Source organism: Sander lucioperca, chromosome 5 (assembly GCF_008315115.2).
Source record: "Sander lucioperca isolate FBNREF2018 chromosome 5, SLUC_FBN_1.2, whole genome shotgun sequence".
Lineage (NCBI taxonomy): Eukaryota > Metazoa > Chordata > Actinopteri > Perciformes > Percidae > Sander > Sander lucioperca.
In genome coordinates this window covers 38,165,235-38,186,260 of record NC_050177.1, presented here as the reverse complement: position 1 = coordinate 38,186,260, position 21,026 = coordinate 38,165,235, and the positions used below count along the sequence as shown (strand labels likewise).

The window sequence follows — 21,026 nt, the reverse complement described above, 5'->3', positions numbered from 1 at the left end:
CGTTCATTGGATTCCTCAGTGAAAGGCCTTCATAGAATTGTTCTGATACGGTTTCTCATTGGCTGTTATGTCCTGTCTATTGTCAAACTAGAATAGCCCCTTAAAAGAAACCACGCCTGCATCGAATACAGATGAGGGGGCTAGAGGTCAGCCTGATGACAATAAAGCTTATATGATCTATTTAGCTCATTCATACTAAAACACGCTTACATATTTTGATTATGTATGTGTTGAAAAATGACGTGGCATGAATACCTTCATGTATTATCGAAATAATTTCTGAACCCATTGTGTGGGCTCCATTTTGAACAGGTCTGATTAAACAATAGGCCTTGCCTTCATGATATAGTAGATTGATTGCCTCAAGGTATCATGGTAAATGCATACCGACCTTGCAGAAACAAGGAATTGAAATAGAATTGGAAAGTAGCATTTATTATGGTTTACAACATTGTCAGTTATAATCATGGGCAAATTATATTATAAATATATAAAAAAAATTGTCTTGCATGTGATAAGCCAAAAGAAGATCTGTTCCACAAAGAGCCTCGTATTTAATATCTAATGGCACATCTAAAAATCAATCTGCATAAAGCTACACTTTTAACACCTTTTCAAAATGGCCTGCAAACCTAAAAAATAAAGCAATAGGATATGGAAACATGCAAACGTAAAGTTCAACTGCATAAGTAAATTCAAAACAGTTAGTTGCCAAAAAAAACATTTACAGCATGTGAATTGAAATACACACTGCCTGCAATAACAGTGACTTGCCACACAAAGTTGGGAAAATCCTCTCCATTCATTTTAGAAATCAATTTAAACAGCATACTTTAAAGACCTTTTAAAAGTGAACAAGGATTTTGCAGTAAAAACTTTTTTTTCTCGTTTGCTGTAATTTAACATTTTCGTAAATATGTCAGGAGAATCTTGGAATCATTTTGAAAGCTTAGCTAATCGAACTGAAGACAGGTATCGTGTGCATTTTGACAAAATTATTATAAATGAGCTATCTCAGAGCAGCATTTTCTCCTGTGTAAATCTTCTTTAAAGGGGGTGCTCCTGATTCATCCAATTCCTCCTGTTGAATAAAAAGAAACATGTTTACATGTTTTGACACCATTCTAGTTAAAAATGAACATCAATTGACACCATGCAACAGACCCCAGTGACAGGAATGAATTCTTAATTAATCAAGGAACATGTTCTGGTCTTTTTTGAACCCGTTTTCAGAAAGTGAACCTGTGTGTCTGGGGTGCTCCGTCTGACAGCTCCCGATGAAAGAAGGTCCTCCTTGATGAGAGTGGGAGGCTCATCAGCCCCCTCCTGTCCTGAATGAACTGGTTCTGCTTTCACAAGGGTGGAAATATATCCTCATTAATACAGCTTTGACAGTGAGGGAATACAGAGACAGTACAGGACATAACTAATTGTAATTGTTTATAATTGTCACCACTGAGCTCTAGGATCGATTCCCTTTTATACTCGGATAACGTGTACAATTGAGTGAAAATATACTAGAGAGAGCCATCCACATACCATCCACACTCTCCTGGCCCAGCATTGGTGGCTGAGAGTCTTCAGTACGGAGGCTGGAGGTGTGTGGAGGGCTGACCTGCTGCGAGCTTGAAGTGCTGCTGCTGTTATCCATTTTAGGCTGGTAAACGTCTGACAGAAAGCTCTGGTTGCTGTTTTCATCTGAGCAGAGAGGAGTTGTACTGAACATCAGGTGACATGTTCTCATGCTGGTTTTGTTTTTAGATTGTATGAGTTTGATTGTGTGATCTTTTGGCTTTGCCTACATGCAGTGGTTTCAGTATTTTAATAAATACAGCCACAAAACTCACCAGTGAAATCCAGTAAAGAGTTTGTGTTTTCCAGGACCACATCTTTCAGTCCTCTATCTCCACCTGTGGATTTGGTGCGATATATCTGAACACAAAGAGGGGTTTGTAAAATCAGACTACTCACTAGATTTATTAAAGTAAATCCTTGAAAGTGAGATTTTTTTTTATGTGACAGAGGCCCCCACCTGCTTTGTTTCTGTTACTGGCACCCACTTGAATATGCGTAAAGATGTGTCTCCAACTGTCACCCATTTCTTCTCCCTGGGAATGAAATTAGTTATTAATTAGTTAGTTATTATTTTCGAAAGGTCTAACACTAAACCATCTTAGTATAAATCTGTAACATAGCCTGCATGCTCGTGTCCTTCTGTCCACAGCAGAGACACAGCAGCTAATCAAATCAAATGTCCTATTGTGCTCACTTACAGCCATCGTTTACTTTACATGGCGTTTAAAAGCCACGAGGATAGGTCCGAAGGTGTTCATTAATGTCATGTTATGTGACTACGGGACAGTCGTCTACATTACGCCGCTCAGCATGTGAGGCTGTGGCCATATTGACAGCTCTAGCTCTAGGCGGAAAAAAAAACTCAGCTAGCTCCGCCTCTCCTGTCAACCCGGGGCATTGATTGGTCAGCAGCTCCGTCAATCATCTAACTTTTCCGACTGAAGTTTGTTGAGCGACGCAGCAGATATCAGGCTACAGTCTACCAATACATTCCCCTCCATATTGTCCCCAAGACAGCCTACATACCATTTGCGCACCTTCTCGATGGCTGCCAGGACCTTTTTAATGTCATCTTTAGCCCGACTTCGGGTCTCAGCGCGGCCTGATCGTCCCGACATCTTGATGCTGTTATGATTCATCTACAGATGCATCTGAAAACTTCGACCAAACCCCAGTCCACCGTTACAGTGGTAATCTCGCGAGATTTCATCATCTCTTTTTTTTTTTTTTCTCTTTTTTTGTGCTTCATCCTCCTCAGTATGCTCATACTGTAATGATTGGGTGGTAGGTGCTATTTATTTATTCATAATATATTTATTTATCAGGGTTTGAAGTTTATATTAACCGTGTATACTCATATACATAAGTACTATGCTTAAGTACACATTTGAAGTACTTATACTTAACTTGAGTATTTCTATTTTATGCTACTTTATATTTCTACTCCACTACAATGTAGTAATATTGGACCATAAATGCTATTGCACCTTACTACATAAATATTCTCAAGGACCCAAAAACTGTTTTTACTGTTGTTTATCACTTTACCTTTGTTAACATTTATTTACACTACCTGTATTTTTATTTTTCTGTCATTGCACTGCATGTTTGTTATTGCACTATATGTCTGTAGCCTACCTTGTCTTGTATCTTGTTCTGTACCTGTTTTTGTATTTTGTTGTTTGCACCTTAAATATTATTTTTTATTTGTTTGCACTGGGGATCAGGGAAACACAATTTTGTTCCTCTATGTACTGTACTGAACTGTATGGATGACAATAAAGTCTCTCTTATCCCTTTTAATGTACCTTTTTTAATCTACTACATTTATGTGACAGGTATAGTTTCTAGTTACTTTCCAGTTTAAGATTCTACATAAGCTTATAGTGCATTGTTAAAGATAAAACCAGTGGTTCCCAACCTTTTTGGCTTGTGGCCCCTACAAAAAAAGCTGTATCTGGTTGGTGTCCCTTGTCCCATTTTAGATGTTAGCAGTTCCACCGAAGAATCATTTCATCCCGGCCAGACTTAGACTCAGATGGTTTCATTTAGATAATTGGTTGAGGCCCAAAGAGTAACACTCTGATATTTCACAAAAAATATTCTATAATATGATTTGAGCTGCAGAACTTGAATTTCTTTGTTCTTTCCTACCCCATTAATATTATTATTAATATTCTCACGACCACTCAGATAAAAAAAAATAGATCAAACTTGCTCCACCTCGACCAACAACAGTTAAATGATATTTAAAACATCTAATAATGTGATATATGATAATATGTCTGTCACAGGAGCCAGTTTTCAAGAATGTGTACTTATACTTTTGATACTTATAGTACGTTTAGCTGATAATACTTCTGTACTTTTACTGAAGTGGGATTTTCAATGTAGGACATTTACTTTGAGTAATTTTACATTGTAGTATTGGTACTTTTACTTTAGGATCTAAGTACTTCTTCCACCGTTTATTTATCTTTATGCTTTTATATCTAGCATATATTTACATATATATGTATATGTATATATATATATATATATATATATATATAATTTATTATTGTGAATGTGAAAAACCGGATTTGCCTTTGCTACTGTGTAGACAAAAGCTTAATTAAATGTACATTGACTTCTGGTTCCCATGTTTGACCAACAGATGGTAGTCTTGAGTTGTGCAGAGCAAACAGGCTCCACCTAAGACTGAGAGCAAAGGCTGAGTCTGTTGCAGTTTTGATTCATTCATCATATGATCACTGACAAGATATCATCCATTGCTTGCCTATATCCTCCAGGGAATACAAGAGCAGGATCAGCTCTCTTCAACCAGCTCCTTACCAAAACTGATCCGAGTGGACTGTGTGGTTTACAGCAAAAAGCCCTTATAAAAAATATTGTCTAATGACAATACTTGATAACATACTACATCACTACTCAGACAGTGCTGATAGTGGCACACTGATGCTGACTGTTCAGTACCTGTCTATTGTTATTTGGACAAGTTGTGGTAGCACTAATCAGGACACCATAAGGGAACTCATTGTTTTGTTTCCTGCAGAGCGTATGGCATTAAAAGTACTGTATTGTCAGTAACTAGGAATTGAACCTGATTAAATTATATTAAATTTAATAGATTCAAATATTTTCCTTGCATATTACTATGAGATTGTTAGAGCAAAAGGGCAGGGATTATGATTTCTCCCATTAAATTGTTGCTGCCTACAACAACAAGCATAATTTCAACAACTATAATAAATGCATTTTCTATATCTATTGTGTTTTTTTTTGTCTTAATTTACTTCTGCAATATAATATACAACAATAGTTTAAAAGTATAAGACTAAATATCACTGTTCCTGAAATTGCCTGAATTCCCCAACCCAGCCATATTTTTTGTTAAGATGTATATGTCATATCTGTACGATAAGACTGCAGGAGTATTTCTTTTGGGCAGGGCTAGAAAATAAAAATCCCAACTGCTGCAGCTCCAGCCAGTGGCTACAACACTGGGAGGAGTCAGTGACAGTTGCCAGAGAAAATATCCAAATACATCTATTGTAAATGGAGACCTTCCGGGTTTTAGTTCAATACGCATTTGAGTTAATTAGTAACAAGTAATTATGACACTACAATCTTGTTTTACATGTAAGAATTGGACCTAATTTCATTTCACGCATTACAGCTTTAGTCTTCAACGTTCTTTAAGCCAAGGACCTTTTAACTAAAAGAGAGACGGAGCAGGGACCCCTCCCCCCACCCACCCACCCACCCAATACTAAGCTATTAAAATAATTATTGTTGGCATGATTTTATAAATCATTTTTTAATGTTAAACATACATGTGGTACACTAAATCCTCAGGATTAACTGTATCTGTGAATGGCTACCTTAGTGACTACCTTACCTGTAGGCTAGTACACAATCTGGACTGTGGTCATAACATCTACATCTTTTAACTTATTCCCTGTTATATTTTGTTCTTATTCTTATCCAATCAGTCAGTTAATATGTTATTATGTTAATATTTCATAGTCATAGTTAATATTTAATAATACTCTACTGCACAGTTCAATCCCTGCACTGTTCACTTTTGCACTATCACCATTGCACACAGTCTACCATAGCACCTTATCATGGTCATTGCATTTCTGTGAGTGATTTTTATTTTTATTTTTATGTATGTGTGATATATGTGTGTATTATGTGTTTGTTGTGTTATGGTTGTGTAAGCTACTGGATGCCTAAAATTTCCTTTGGGATGAATAAAGTATCTATCTATCTATCTATCTATCTATCTATCTATTTAGTAAGCCTATAATTTTTTAACTAATAGGGTGCTTTATATTTGCTAATAATATGTTGGATTCATGTTAAGACGTTTTAATTTTTTTTTTTTTAAATTTCAAAAATGTTTTGGTGCCCCCTGCAGTAACTCTGCAGACCCCTTAGTGGTCCCGGACCACCTGTTGAAGATCTCTGATTTACAGACTAGAACGTCGGCTAAGGGGTTTTATTTTGAAAAGCGGAAGGGTCCCCTTCCTCTAAGCCTGGCTCACTTTACACTGGTGCCGTTCAGACTGCTCCTGTCATTGACTGGGGTGGTGGACAGAGAGGCCAAATGATCCTGTGAAAGGGGCGACGAGTCCAGCCCAGCATGGACTGCTGCCCGCCATAGTTAGTGCAGCTTTTATTTTTTTTAATTTGTTTTACAGTCTAGCCTTTTTTTTATCGGCTGAAAGTTTTTTTTCGCTGCTGTGAAAAAAGACGACAATGGATCGAGTGAAAAGCTCCATGCAGCAAGTACCCAACGCTATTCCCAAAGTGATCCGACGGACTGGAGGGGCCAACAGCCTGGAGCTGGAGAAGGAAAACTTTGAGAGAGGGCAGGTATGGAGCAGAGGGTGGGGGGGGGGTCACATTAATGTAATGATAGCATTATTTTCCTGAAAGCGTGGGATGAAGCCAAGTCCTTGCCGCTTTATACGGTGGGAGTAGTCATGTCAGAATGTTTGCTGTCAGCTCCTTAATTAAACTATGCATTGTGAGATTTTGTCTTGACGCACAATAACCGCATTTGACATATTTAGGGAATCCATCTAGTTTTGATACTCCGCTGTTCCTGTACTTGATCCAGATTATGGGTTAGACAGTGTTGCCTTTCCTGATGTCTGCCTGTGATCAGCAGAGATACAAATGAGTCCACTGTACAACAAAAGAGCTGTTGAAATGTAGGTCAATGGCCTTTTTGAATTCAGATATCTCTACTGTTTAGAATATCTGCTAGATAAACCAGAAAAAGAGGGAGGCAAGTTGAGGCTTTGTGGAGCTGAGTCAAGTGTGACAGGATGTCGGTGCCTTATAGGTCTCCAGTAAAGGCAGGATCAGTGATGATGGTATGATGAGATCTTTGTTTATTTTGTTTAGTTTTCTGTTATGGCTTCTGGTGAATAATGAATGCTGTGTAGCTTTAAAAGCTACATCTGTCTTTGCAGGACTCTCCCAATGAGCATATGTATGTAGGCTGCTGTTATGCTGTGGAGCCTGCTGCTTCCTGCCTGGTGGTCTCCCCTCCCCTCTCCCCAGACCAGGCACAGGGGAGGGAAAGGGGGCAGAAAGTAGGTCAGATAAATCAAGGCAGCACAAACTGCTGTGGTAGTGCTGCAACATAGTGCTACAACATGCTTCTCCCGTTTACAGCGGCTGCTAAATTGGACAGTAGGTATTTGGCAATTCTGCGTCTGGATGGTTGCATATAGTTTGCCCACCCCCCTCTCAGTCTCCCACGCCTCTCCCATCCGGAACAGTAGCAGTATGGATTAGAGTGGCTGGGAGAGACGCATGGTGGCTTTATGTGTCCTGAGCCAAGCCTGGTCACTAGGTCACTGTCAGGCTCCTAAGATCCCACCCTCTGAAAGTGTGTCAAGGCAAAATTGGCTCCTAGATCACAACACAATACATGTACATAATTTCTTCCGAGTCCTGATAACATGTGTTGTGGCAATTGAAGTAAAAAGAAATTTGTCTGAATGGAATATATCTCTAATTTATCTGAGATAATTTAAACGAAGCACAGAGCTTTGCAGTTGATCAGCTCACTGCTACCATTAAGGAGGGTGAAAATATCCATGCAAAATAAAACAAGCCCAAGTTTGATTTGCTATTATTTATTAGTGTTCCGTGACTAGACCGCAGCACATTCAGCTGTTTTGTTCTTGATACCAATTGTGCCAGTTTCATTTGGTTGATTTTTGACTGGGGGATCCAGAGCCATGGCAGGCGGTGCAGGAATCAATGAATCTGCTGTCTGCTTTACAGGGGATCAGCGAGAGATAATCTGATGTGATCTGTTGTGCTCTAAAGCTTCCTAAATCTGCTGGGTGGCTGGCTTTCACCTCCTGTCTGTCTGCATATCTGTCTGTCTGCTTCTGTTGTCTCCAGTCATCTCTTTTAAGCAATACAATGCAGTGAAAGCTTAATACATGTTTGTATTAATAAGCCCATGTTAAGTATGAAGGTCTTCCATATTATTGTAGTCTCGCATTGCCAGACCTTCCTCCACAACGCTGCGGAGGAGGGTCTGGCTAGTCCACACAGCATTCTGGGATGGAAGAAAAAACGTGCTCCAGTTAATTGGCATTTCTTTAAATAAATCACAATTGTCATGGGCGGCGCTAAGCTCCGCACAGAGCCGCTGCAAAATACTTGTTTTGGTGGAACGTGTACGTTCAAAAGTTGTTTTAGTCATGTGAGAGAAAACTCAGATTGTATAGATAGTCTAGCTAGCTGTCTCAATTTACCATGCAGAGATCTGAGGAGCAGTTAACCATAGTCCTCATGAATCAAACATAGTTTAAATTTCCAACACAAAGAAAGCGTAAGGAAGCGGACATCGGCAAAAAGACATGCATCCGGCGGAATTTCCTGCGGCACCGGAGCAATCCCGGAAGTGGAACGTCATGGATATAGACTAATATTATTATGACAGAAGACTGGAACAAGCAACTTTTTGAGTTGTTAAGGTTGGTTGCTACCGATATGTGAGTGTGTTAACTACAGAGCAGAATAACTTTTATAATCAGTTGCAATGCATGTAGAGAAATGTGTCACTAGAGAACCGACTGTCAGCAGTATGTCAGTACAAAGCCAGGGTAAACAGCGGATTATACTGTATGTCCTTCTCAACATGCAACCTACAGTTACAAGCTATGAGCAGTGTGCTCTGCGGACAGCAGGCTCAACTACTGTAAAGCCATAGCTGTGTAAAATGCTGATTTTGAGAAGTGCTTGCCTATATCTCCGTTGAGTTGGGTAAACAACCAGGGTGTGTTCAAAATCCTCTCTGCCATAGTGTCCACACTGGGTTATAAAAAGAAAGAAACAGGGCATCCCTATAGCACACAGCGCCTACTTTTAATGACATGTTTCGCCTCATAATAGCAGCTAACTCTTTAATTTAGAGTTTAGGGGGTTTAATCTTTGGTGTGTTTGTCTTGAACGGCATTCCATCTTTTGGTGTTCTATTGTGTTCTCAATAGAATAAAACCAACAAGTAAATAACAAGTTAGTACTAAACACTTGTTATAATCTTTATTTTAAGGCTCCAAAATGTCAGAGATACCAACCCTATCCTAGATTGCAAAACCATCTCCAAGCTGTCAGAGGCCAGGGTTTTTCATTTGAAAGCTGGTGTAGGTAGTAATCTCTGGACCGATATGAGCCAAAATTAGTGCTTGTGGAAAACTTCTGGGGCACCAGTTCCTCAGTTGGGACATGCAGCGTGAGCCCCTGGGTGACACCACATTGTATGTTACATAATTAAGGCCTTAAAATTAGACTGGCTGCCAGCCACCTCCTTCTTCTTTACTGGTCCACACGGATGTCATTGATGAGTCCTGTTTATTTAAAGACATGCTTGTTTGGCAGTTGGTGTGAATGTACAGCAGTGTTTAGTGACCTTTTCTATCTCATTAAACTGTCAATATTATGGTCGGTTAGGTCAAGTCTGCATTCATTATACTACCACTTGGAGTAGCAGAAGCTGGACTTTTCAACCATTTACTGTATCTATTACCTGTTTAAGCTGTTTATCCATTACTTTTAGCTAACATTAATGGTTTAGTCATTTTAGCTAACAATTGAAACCTTTTTATAATTTCAGTTAACAATTGAAACAATTTATCTTTTACTTTTAACCAACCTTGACTATTTCAATTGGTAATCCATTACTTTTAGCTAACAATTTAAACAGTTTATCTATTACTTTTAGCCACCGTTAACTGTTTTAATTGCTAATCCATTACTTTTAGCTAACAATCTAAACCGTGTATCTTCAAGTTTAACTATTTTAACTGCTAATCTTTTTTTTAGCTAAAAATTTAAACCGTTTGGCCATTACTTTCAGCTAACAATTTCAACTGCTAATCCATTACTTTTAGCTAACAATTTCAACTGTTAATCCACGAGTTTTAGCTAACTATTTCCTTTTATCTTTTAGCTAACTATTTTAACTGCTAATCCATTACTTTTAGCTAATAATTTAAACTGTTTATCCATTACTTTTAGCTATCAATTTCAACTGCTAATCCATTACATTTAGCTAACAATTTCAACCATTAATCCAAGTTTTAGCTAACTACTTCCTTTTATCTTTTACTTTTAGCTAACTATTTTAACTTCTAATTCATTACTTTTAGCTAATAATTTCACCCATTCATTCATTACTTTTAGCTAACAATTTCAACCATTTATCCATTACTTTTAGCTAACAATTGCAACCATTTATTATTACTTTTAGCTAATTATTTCAACTTTATCCGTTAGTTAACTATTTTAACTGTTAATCCATGACTTTTATCTGTTTCCGTTTATCTTTTACTTTTAGCTAACCATTTAACTGCCCCTCCTGTCTGCTGGCTGCTAACTAGTTTTTACGCACTCTCAATTGTTACATCTGACTGAATGTGTTCTCATTGTAAATATATATTTGAACAATTAAATGGCCTAATTTTTTTTAAATTAGTTGATTACACCATAATCTCTCACACATATCTCCTAGCAGCTGCATAAGTACCCCTTGTTTACAAGTACCCCTGGTTGGGAATCACTGGGATACAGTATGGACCTCCATTAATGAACAACCCTTAGCCATTGCACCCTCTTTTAGTGCTGTTCGGTGCCCTGGCAGCTGTGGAATTCGGGGGAGGAGCCTCTCTGCTGCCCTGGGCCTCGGGCACAAGCAGGACTCAGCAGGGCAGACATAGACAAGAATTTTTTTATCACCCTGTCTCTCTGCCTCTCTTTCTCCACTGTATTTTGTCTTTCTCTTTGCCTTGTTGTTCTCCCCTCCATCGTTTATTGTCTGGAGTCTTCCTTTGCTTCATTTACATCCTGCAATTCAAAGTGCAGGGAAGTTATGGAGGGATATCCGCATACATACAGTACACACAGACAAGAATGCAAGCATGAAAGCGAGACCATTAAAAGCACTGAGGCGGCAGAAACAGCAGGCGGTGGTTTGTGGCCTCATTGCACTAACTGGCTGTAGAATAGTGCAACGATGAGTTCCTGGCGGCATTAACAATGGCTTTGATTTACACATTGTTTTGGAGTTCTCATCTGTGTTTTACAGCACAGTAAAGCGGAAAGAGAGAGAGAGACAGAGATGGAGTGTTTTTTTTGTTTTACATAGAGCAAAGGTCAAAAGTCAGACTGAAACCTGTAAGCGTGTGGTTTGCAAATTAGCCTGCTTCCTCATTTTAAATAATAATTTACATTCTGCACTGACTAATGGAGTTAACGTTAGGTCAATAAGCTCTTATCGCTCATCTTTTCTTTTTCTTTTTTTACTTTTATCATTCAGTATGCTATTATCAAAGGGCACAGGTGACAGGAAACAATAAATAAAAATACAAACTCAATAAGCTGCCAATAAACTCATTGACAATCATTTAGTAATTTTCTGTATATTGGTAGTTTAATAAAAAAAAAAAATTGACATAATAGAAGACTGTCCTATTTTAACGCTTGTAGTGCTGATCTCCGCAGTGCTTTCGCACCACTTGCGTGCTGCTCTCATGCACGGTGTAGCCAGTTTCATTGATTATTGTGGAAGCGTAGTGTTGGAGCTTCATGCCAACTCGCATGGATAGTTGTTAATTTATACAACACGTCAGAATGAAAGAGAAAGGACGCACTCAGAATTTTACCTTTTTATTGTCTGACAGTCTGAGCCCAAATATCCTCTGCAAACCTGCTTTAATGCAACAGACTGATTTAAGAATCCTATAGCATGTACAGATGGTGGAAACATATGTTGATTTGAACAAAATGCTGGATCATTTCTGTATTGGACTTTAGCATTGGGAGACATAGAGTTGACCTGAAAAACTACACATTTTAACCTCAGTGTCAGTCTGCATGAGTAGACTTTACCCCTGTGCACAGGCTTTAGCCTGTTTGCTCAACACAGACCATGTTTTGCTTCAGAGAACTTTAATGTGGAACACTTTTATTACTGCAACTACATTTTTTAAGTTATATCAAAACGTTATCATATCAGAGGTATCAGCTGAATATCCCATATCTGCACCAAATGTGTAATTGGACAGTTCCAGAATCTGCATAGTTGTAACATTCAAAGCCGGACATATTTTTGTTTATATTTGTTAGGCATTGACAGACTTTAATTTTTAGCAGGACTTAAAGACTAAAATTCCTCTGTTGCTATTAAATACAACATAAGAAAACCACATGTGATGTCACCATTACACAAAGAGGTTTTGTGATGTTTGATGAGTAGTCTCCAGCACTAAACGGGCAAGTTAGTTGGAACCTCATCCACACAGGTCAGGTAAAACCATCATTTTTACTCCTTGTCCTTCACCCTATAAATGTGTAATATTTGAGGAAGGAAGATACTCTGTGTCATCAATGCTTAACTTGATTTTTTTAGAAGCTAATTGGAATGGAAAGATGGTGATGAGGAGAGAAAACTTTTAAATTTGTATTAAAAGGGGAAGGGTTTTGGTTGGCTGAGTGAAGGCCAGACAGAGACAGAGTGGGACTGCTGTATGTAAGAAATGCTCTGTGAGGCTGCCCTCACAACGAAGGGCCCACGCCGTACCAGGAAGTGAAGAGATTCAGTGGAAAAGAGCCGGCATTGTCTGGAGACAGACTGTTTATGTTGAACAGCCTGGAGGTATAATGTGCAGCACCAATGGTATAATGAGTAGCGTATTGATTATCGTGGCTGGCCTGGTCTCGATCAATCAGCTGATGTCCTGTGATTGTATAGAAAAGCCTTTTTTAAAACAGTGGCCTGGTTTAAAAATTTTTTTAGGCGTATTATTTCTGGTGGGATCTACATGACAAGAGTAGCATTATTATCCTTTAATAAACCATTTTTATTAGAAAACCTACTACTAGTAGTGACATTAATATTAATAATAATAATAATAATAATGAAAATGTTTGGTCTTTAAAGCCCTTCATTACACAGCTTTGAATACTCAATTCTGATTAGTCAATCACCATTGACTTTGTATTGCATGAAGGGGCCTCCTTGTCAATTCCGTCTGCTATCAAACAACCTACAGGCCTAAAAGCTGCTGTGTGTTGGGATGCACTAACAACAGGTTAAAGAACCCATAACTAGGTTTTTATAAGCTGCTGAACTGAAAAACTGAGCTTTTAGGAAGACAAAAGTGGATACAGCAGTGTTTCCCACAGATTACAAAGCAATGCTGTCCTCCTCTCCTACTTCAATGCCTAACACATCTATCTCTCTCTCTCCCTGACCCTGTCTTTCACTGGTTGAAGCCTGAAAATATTGTAAACAACTTAATAACATAACTAATTACACTGGTCGGACTGTTCAGCTCTGTTTCAGACTGATACCTCCGGTTCAGGCTGGTCCTTATCCTCAACATGTGCCTTTTTTGCGGAAAATACTTTTCAATGCTCATCTGGATTGAAGCAGTAAACATTCTGTGTAAGAGTAAAAAAATTACATAACATTATTTATAATACGTGTATTTGATTCACAACTGCTACATAGTGTTTTGACCTCGACATCCCAACTGCATTTTACCGCAAACTTGCGACTTTCTAAAGCAGGCACAATCGCTTGTTTGCTAAGAGTCGGGTGGGGACTCCAACATTAACACACTGACAACATTGTATTCAGAATATAAAATATTTTTATAGCACTTTTTAATGTGTGATTCTGTAAAGGTGTTCACGAGATAGATACCAACCTTTCGTGAACTTGTGAATTTCGCCAGCCGTCTTCTCTCCTTTATGGAGACAGACGTGTGTGTGTGTGTGTGTGTGTGTGTGTGTGTGTGTGTGTGTGTGAGCAAGACCCAAGTGACAGAGAGACGGAGGAGAGCAGGGAAAGGAAATGCAGCTGAACGTGTTTTAAATAGCGTTTAAAAAAAAAAAAAAGAATAACGAAACACAATGTGCGGCGGCCAGTGTTGATAGTGCAGCACACCTCCACAAATTAGTCTATGTGTGGGAAACACTGTACAGGCAATAAGACATGAGACGTCAGCAGGAACATTTGGAAAACTGTGGGATCCTGATACTAAGTATGCATAACGTTGGGGCTCCTGGATAGCTCACCTGGTTGAGCATACGGCCCATGTACAAAGGCTCAGTCCTTACCGCAGCGGGTTCGGTTTCGACCTGCGGCCCTTTGCTGCATGTCATTCCCCCTTGCTCTCCCATTTCACGTCTCAAGTTGTCCTATCCAATAAAGGCCTAAAATGCCCAAAATAATAATCTAATCTAATCTGTTACGTGGGCTCTGACATTTATCATCCCATATGTCAGTTTTAGGCTAACTATATTTCTATAAATTAACCTTAAGCATTTTGACAGTATGCAACTTGTGTTATAGTGGAATGTGGATAAATCAGAAAGCTATTCAGTATTATGTTTGCAAGTGCCTTAGCTTGCTAACACATAGCTAACATAAGCTTACTAACAGCCAACTTGTCCTCTCTGGTAGACAGGTAGGCTGACTTTATAGCAGCGGCGAGTCGCCAGCAATCAGCCAGCCAGTGAGACATGAACAGGAAGCAGGGCCATCAGTTTCAACAACTCGTTCTCATTCCCAGATCATCAAATACCGATGCCTATATAAAAATAAAAAAAATAAAAATTAAAATCAATATTTTGTGGCAAATTATTCATTTCTTAGTACTAGCCTTGTAATGAAGAGGATAATGTAGAGCAAGCCGGTCATTATTGCGAATTAGAATCCCAACAGGGTGTTGAATTACCCGGAACGGTAATCTATGACTTAAAGGTCCGATTGGATAATTCATATTAACACTTAAAACTCCTAAAGTGTTAATGTATGTATCATGTATGTATGTATGTATTTATGTATCAAATTGCTGCTGTAACATGCCAATTTCCACAAATACAGTAAATTACACATCAGTTTAGTTCTAATTGATTGAAACATACACTCTTTGACAACTTTAAGTACACCTGCAATCTAATGCAATCCAGTACAGCAGCTCTGCCACATATTCAACCTTTATGAAGCTTATAATGCTCATTTTTTGTTAAAACTAAAACAATGTTAATGTAACCATATTGTTTTTACTAAGATCATAATTAATAGTAGTGCTGATCTTTACTGCGTTATATTGTTTTTAGCATTTTTTAATCAGCTGTACAGGACATATACTGTATAAGTTACAGCAATGCTAGTCAACTCTGAGCTCTTGTGAGCATTTGCCCAAGTTCCCACCCATATCACACCTCATGTCCTTTCTCACACGGAATCTAGGAAATGTCCCTGACAATTTTCAGCATATACTGTCTGTGAAGGCATCCAGTATTTGTAACACGCAGGAAAAAAGAACAGATGATGTGGATGATGGTTATAAACTTTCCACCTCCACAAGAAAAGAATGAGTTTGAGGATGTGGGAGGAAAAGTGTCAGCCACTTCTCTGTCTGTGGCTGGCGCTCGATGGTGTTTTAAGCCCCCAACGTCTCCTTCCAGGCAGCGCTGCGACCGTTGACTTCAAGGCACATAACCCTAACCTTAACCATAACCATTGCCTAATCCTAGTGCCTTCCAGGCAGTGCTGCCTGGAAGGAGACGTTGGGGACTTAAAACACCGATAAACATGGCTGGTTCCACAATACTAACTGTTTATTCAACTAAATCAGGGAATAAATAAGTGTCTTCTTTTGTAAGAATTGTAATGAAATTGAAAAAAACAAAAATGCCAGGACAGGACTTCAGCTATAATGGTAAACAAGTGTGCTTAGTGCTTTTTGATGTTTTGTAATAATTCGCAAATAATTTGCACATCCAAACAATTCTTCTGTGCAGGTGCGTAGGACACAAACAAGGACCTGAAGAAATTGAAATTCCCGCACACTGCTCTTGCTGCAGCATCACCATTTATTAAAGAAAACTACTCTTGACGAAGCTCCAGAGGGACCGAAACGTTAGTTTTCTTTAATAGATAGTGATGCTGCAGCAAGAGCAGTGTGCGGGATTTTCTCTTTCTTCAAGTCCTTGTTTTCTAATAATAACATTAACGATGGTTTAAAGTGTCCCAGTAAGTTGTGACAGAGAGCCAGCATGCACAATACCAGAAACCAAACACAAGACCCTGAAACTGAAGCATAAATGGCATTCAGCTATTAATTCATTCTTTTTTAAATTCACACCTGTGATTTTTCTACATGTCAAAATGTCTTCTGTGACAAATGCCCATTGTAAAACTCTAAAATATCAGGCTCACATCAAACACAACTGTGCCGTGAAGACAGAAAATGGTTGACAGTCTTAGAGAAACCAGATGGGGGCATCAGTTACCTAGAATTGCTCTCATGGTGAAAGCTGAGCTTTTTTCCCTTCCCACAGGCCTCAGCGCTTTAAAAACCAAATGAAGCATGTGCAGTCATGTAATATTTATTTTAAATCAATATGTGTTAGTAGTGTTATAACAATAGCTACTTGTGGTTATTGTTTGTGTATGTGGTGTGGCACACTGAGCATGAGAGAAGGCGGAAGGGTGTCCACACCTTTTCTTGAAAACAACTCTTTAATGAATGACAATATTGACGTCATCACCCTAAGGAACATCCTCCAAGATGTTTGCTTATTTTTTGCAGTCTTCTGCTGCAGGCCAGGTGAACCAAACAAAAGAATTGGTGATCACATTACCTGCTAATAAAAGGAGCACCAATGGATATGCAGCTGTTTTCTCATTTCCTGGACATCACCTCCCCTCTTTCAGGACCCCCTTCGGTCCCCGGACCCCAGCTTGGGAACCACAGGGTTTAAGCCATCCCTCTCTGCAGGCTCCGTGCTACTATTGTCTAACAAGAGAGCGGGCTATTTGCAAAATAAAGGTAGCCTACTGTCTTGGTCTTAGCCGCTATGTGGGCTGATACATACAAGCAGGGTGGGTTTTAACGTGAAGCTGAAATGAGCGGGTATTACCAGCGGTAGTCCTCTTGTGTTTTCCTCCCGGAGAGCTTCGGCTTGTCGGCTGTCGGATGCTGGAAGTCCTCGCCGATAAGGGAGCACGTAGGGCTCGCAGAGAAAAAGGAGAAAGGACGCGGAAGGAAGGAAGGAAGGCTAGGGGAGCATTTTAATACCAAATCGGGACACATGTTGAGCTAACGGCCCGCTCCACCTCCCCCCCCCCCCTTTCTCCTCGCAAATGCATTTGTTGCCTCAGTCGCCTTCCCGTTACTAATTACTCCGCGTTAGGATACAGCGGATCTCCTCTCTGGCTCAAAGGATCCTCAATCGTCGTTTTGGGGGACGATCATGGATCTCAGTAAAATCGTAAGTGCTGAAGAACAGATTTGTTTTGTTTTCTTGAAAAATGTTTTTTTTTTTTTTTTTTAAATCACCGACAGCAGGACATACACTGAGACTTTGCATGTTTTTTTGGAGGTGGAGGTGGGGGTGGTGTCCGAGAAGTCCTGTTGCGCGCACACACACACACACACGGGCTGTTTGTGCGATTACTTGTATATTATGCTCTATACTTGTGTATATATAAATATGTATACTTCCTATGCCCAATATGCCCTAATGCAATCATCGGCAACAAGCGGATACTTGTTGCCGATTATTGCAGATAAATGTGGGCATATATAGGAAGTTTGGATTTTGTTGAAGGTCCGACCAGCAATATGGGCACAGGGTTCTTGAAGTGGGTCTGATCCCAGCTCAATGGAAGAACAGTTTAAATCCACTTAAATGTATTGAAAATGATCACATTAAGACACTGAGATCACAGGTTTAACTGTACAAAGACTGTTAAACAAGGCTGATAAAACAACAGCAACCAAAACTGTATCCTATGTTGTGGACATGGCATTAACACATGGACATATGCAGCTTTAACTAAGTTTAATTGGGGGTCCAAGACCACGCAGTGCCCATCTGTTGCCCAGTGCGTTCTGCTTTTTACACAGCTCAGTCTCCAGCTGCAGGTTAGTGAAAATAAAGTTCAGCAAAGAACAGCTTACATGTGCCATGAATATCAATTGCAGATTGTATTGATGTTTGTTGGAGACAAACCTCAAAGACACTCTGTCTTTGTGTAGCTCCCAGCGTATTTAACAAATTAAAGAGACAATCGGTATTAATTAAAAGTAAAGTGAGATGGTATATTGTCTTTATTACAAGCAGGACAGTAGAAACAATATTTAATGGTGCGTGGAAGCTAACCCAACTCAAATCTTGTGTGCATTTAATTTTCCTTTCCTTTGAGGGCTGTGAATGATGTGATAGAGGCTAACAGGCTGGCTAAAGTGTCCAGAGTGTACTGGAGCAGGTGCACATAAGCCAAAGCAACAAGACCGGCCTTTCACTGCCAACATGGATGGATGGGTGTACTTTTAGCCCTTTTATAGTAGATGTGGGGGAGGGTGGGTGATACAAGCACACCCCTAGTCCTCTTTCCAATGATCCTCAGCTAAGAAAGTTTTGTATTGAAGGAAATACTCTGAGAAACATAAAAAGAAATTGTACACATTCATAGTGGCAAATGTATGAAGAGGTACAGAATCCAGACAGTTTCTTTTGATAACTGGAACAGGAAAATCACTCTCTGATTTCTGAAATAAATTCCAGCTGCCCACATGAAGTCAGTCGGGACATATAGCGCAGACATGGCGTAGGTGTAGTGGTGGGAAATCTCTTCCTGTAGATCTTCATTTTCATTCAGTTGCACTTTACAGGCAAACTTATTGATGTTATTGGGAAAACAGTCTTCTGAATCTAACAGAACCCCCTCAAAGCTGTTCTCCTTGGTTGATTGTCGCCTTCTTTCTGCTGCTATGTTTTGGCTTTTTGGCATGTAGTGAGACGCGGTAGTATGAAAACAAAGTCTAGATAGATGCAAGCCTTGTCAGCGAGCATACTCTACATTCCAACACTGCATATAAGTTGGTGATGCACAGCTGAGCCAAATACTTGCTGGATTTAAGAGTTTTGAGGAACTTGATTGCATGAAAGATTTACATGTTTTTTGTTTGGAGTGGCATGATGTTGAATACTTGTACAGATGTCCAATAAACAATCATTTTTAGTGCCATTGCAGTGAATGCCGATACTGGTATTTTTAATTTCCCCACAGTAGCACTTTAGGTGTACAGTACCTGTCACACTTGCACATACAAAAAAAAAACAGTTGACCTTTGGTCAGACAAAACAAGCTATTTAAAGATGTCACCTTGGGCTCCAGGAAATATGACTGGCATTTTCTGACGTTTTATTAACCAAACAGTGAATTGATTGAGAAAATAATCGGCAGGTTCATTGATAATTAAAATATTGTAGCTCTACATGTAACAAGTAAACAGAAATGCATTATAAGGGCTAAAATAAAGGAACATGCACACTGATTTATTTATAATCTAGGCACATGGATGTACAGAGGAGCGAACAGTGTCGTCCCTGATTGGCATGCCTTTTTTTGCCTCCACATAACTTAAGTAAAGTCTCTAACGATGCACATCAAAAGATTCCTTGAACAAATGTAACAAATTGAGCTGGCAGTTGCCAGTCAAACAGACTGCTGTGCTTAGAAAAAAACACTGACAACAGTCTGTTAGCTGCAGGAGTTTAATTGGTGTCAGATTGCAACATAAGCCATCAAGTCCTTTAGGAAAACGCACCCCCGCACACAGACAAACTGTGATGTTCACGTGTGTTCAATGTTGGGGAGTAATAAGCAAGTGGGCTGAGGAGCCTCGCTGAGCTGCACAGATGTTCCTTTTATAATGTGTCGTCATGACATCACCGGTCCTGCAGGAAGTTGAGCTTTAGAGCCGAGACTCCTTCACACGAGGCTGCAGAAAGCGGTCCTATTAGGACAGGCTCGTAAACCTGCCATGGGGGTGTGGGCCGGAGACTTTAATTATGCTGCGGCCTGGCCTTCAGCATCGTGTGTGTGTGTGTGTGTGTGTGTGTGTGTGTGTGTGTGTGTGTGCGTGTGTGTGTGCGTGTGTGTGTGTGTGTTTAACCAGCTGCTGCCCTCCACCTCTGCCCTCAGGAACAGAAGCCCAGTGCTCTGAGGTCACACATTGCAAATATCCTGAAGCTCTATGTTTTCATGCTTTTTAATGGGCTCTTTAGAGACGGCGTCATCCCACTGGGCATATCTGTGTCACTAAATACCCTGTTATTAATGGGATCGAAGATGCTCTGTACATTCTGTGAAAAACCATATCCAGGTTACAGACTGAGAGTCATTTCAGCCCGCCAGTCTTCATGATTGTAATAAGGCTGATAGAGGCTGAGACAACATAGATGTTTCACCATCGCTTATCAGCAGAATTATTACTTGCAACGCAGATTCTGTTCACTGCGCTGATAATGGTGCAGATCAATATGTGAACTGCCTCATTTCCCTCGAATGAGGGCTGTATAACATGACCTTTGTGAGTTTGTAATGTTCCTTCTCACAGCTGGGTCTTTCTCTGCGTGCATTCATGTACACAGGGAAAATAGCCATTCTAAAAAAAGGGTCAGGCTCCCTTTTAAGAGGCGTGGAGTGACTGTTGTATGAGAGCGGATGTTCATGTCAAATGCACCACGTAAAATGGTCCTTAAACAAGCAACACAGAGGGCTCTGTTCAGAGGAGTGACCTTTGGAATTGGGTTGAGTTACTTTTGGAAAAATGTTTGGGCTCAAAACGCTTTTCCATATATTATCTGATTTATTTTAATTTGTTTGTAATAAGTGCCATTTCATTGTGTGGGAAGATGTGTGTTTATGTGAAACACACTGTGGTGAGACTAGCTTTCAGTTTCAAGCGTTTATTTTTGGTCGTGCATGTTGAACCGTGAGGGGAGTTGTATTATTTTCAAGGAAATGGGCATGTATTTTTATATGTTCAAACCTTCCTTCCCTTTTCAAAATTCTGTGTTTTGATTTTATTGTATGGGTGACC

General features: G+C 39.5%; 2 protein-coding genes across 4 annotated transcripts in view; one reads left to right on the top strand and one right to left on the bottom strand.

Moving 5' to 3' along the window:
* Nucleotides 1-414: 414 nt before the first annotated feature.
* Nucleotides 415-2,767, bottom strand: bcl7bb (BAF chromatin remodeling complex subunit BCL7B b). Its single transcript, XM_031293330.2, has 6 exons — nucleotides 2,602-2,767; nucleotides 2,033-2,108; nucleotides 1,848-1,932; nucleotides 1,540-1,698; nucleotides 1,243-1,346; nucleotides 415-1,081 (listed from the first exon to the last, which is right to left on the bottom strand). Exons 1-6 carry the CDS (start codon nucleotides 2,712-2,714, stop codon nucleotides 1,010-1,012), a joined length of 609 nt encoding a protein of 202 aa, XP_031149190.1. The 5' UTR covers nucleotides 2,715-2,767; the 3' UTR covers nucleotides 415-1,009.
* Nucleotides 2,768-6,141: 3,374 nt separating this feature from the next.
* hip1 (huntingtin interacting protein 1) overlaps nucleotides 6,142-21,026 on the top strand; it is a 49,799-nt gene continuing 34,914 nt past the window's right edge. For 2 of the 3 annotated variants that reach the window (XM_031293275.2, XM_031293274.2), the window contains exon 1: nucleotides 6,142-6,459. In XM_031293275.2, coding sequence (XP_031149135.1) covers nucleotides 6,343-6,459 — 117 coding nt within the window. In that variant the 5' untranslated portion in view covers nucleotides 6,142-6,342. Of the gene's footprint in view, nucleotides 6,460-16,802; nucleotides 17,404-21,026 lie in introns of those variants that run through there. The other variant, XM_031293276.2, reaches the window with a different exon arrangement.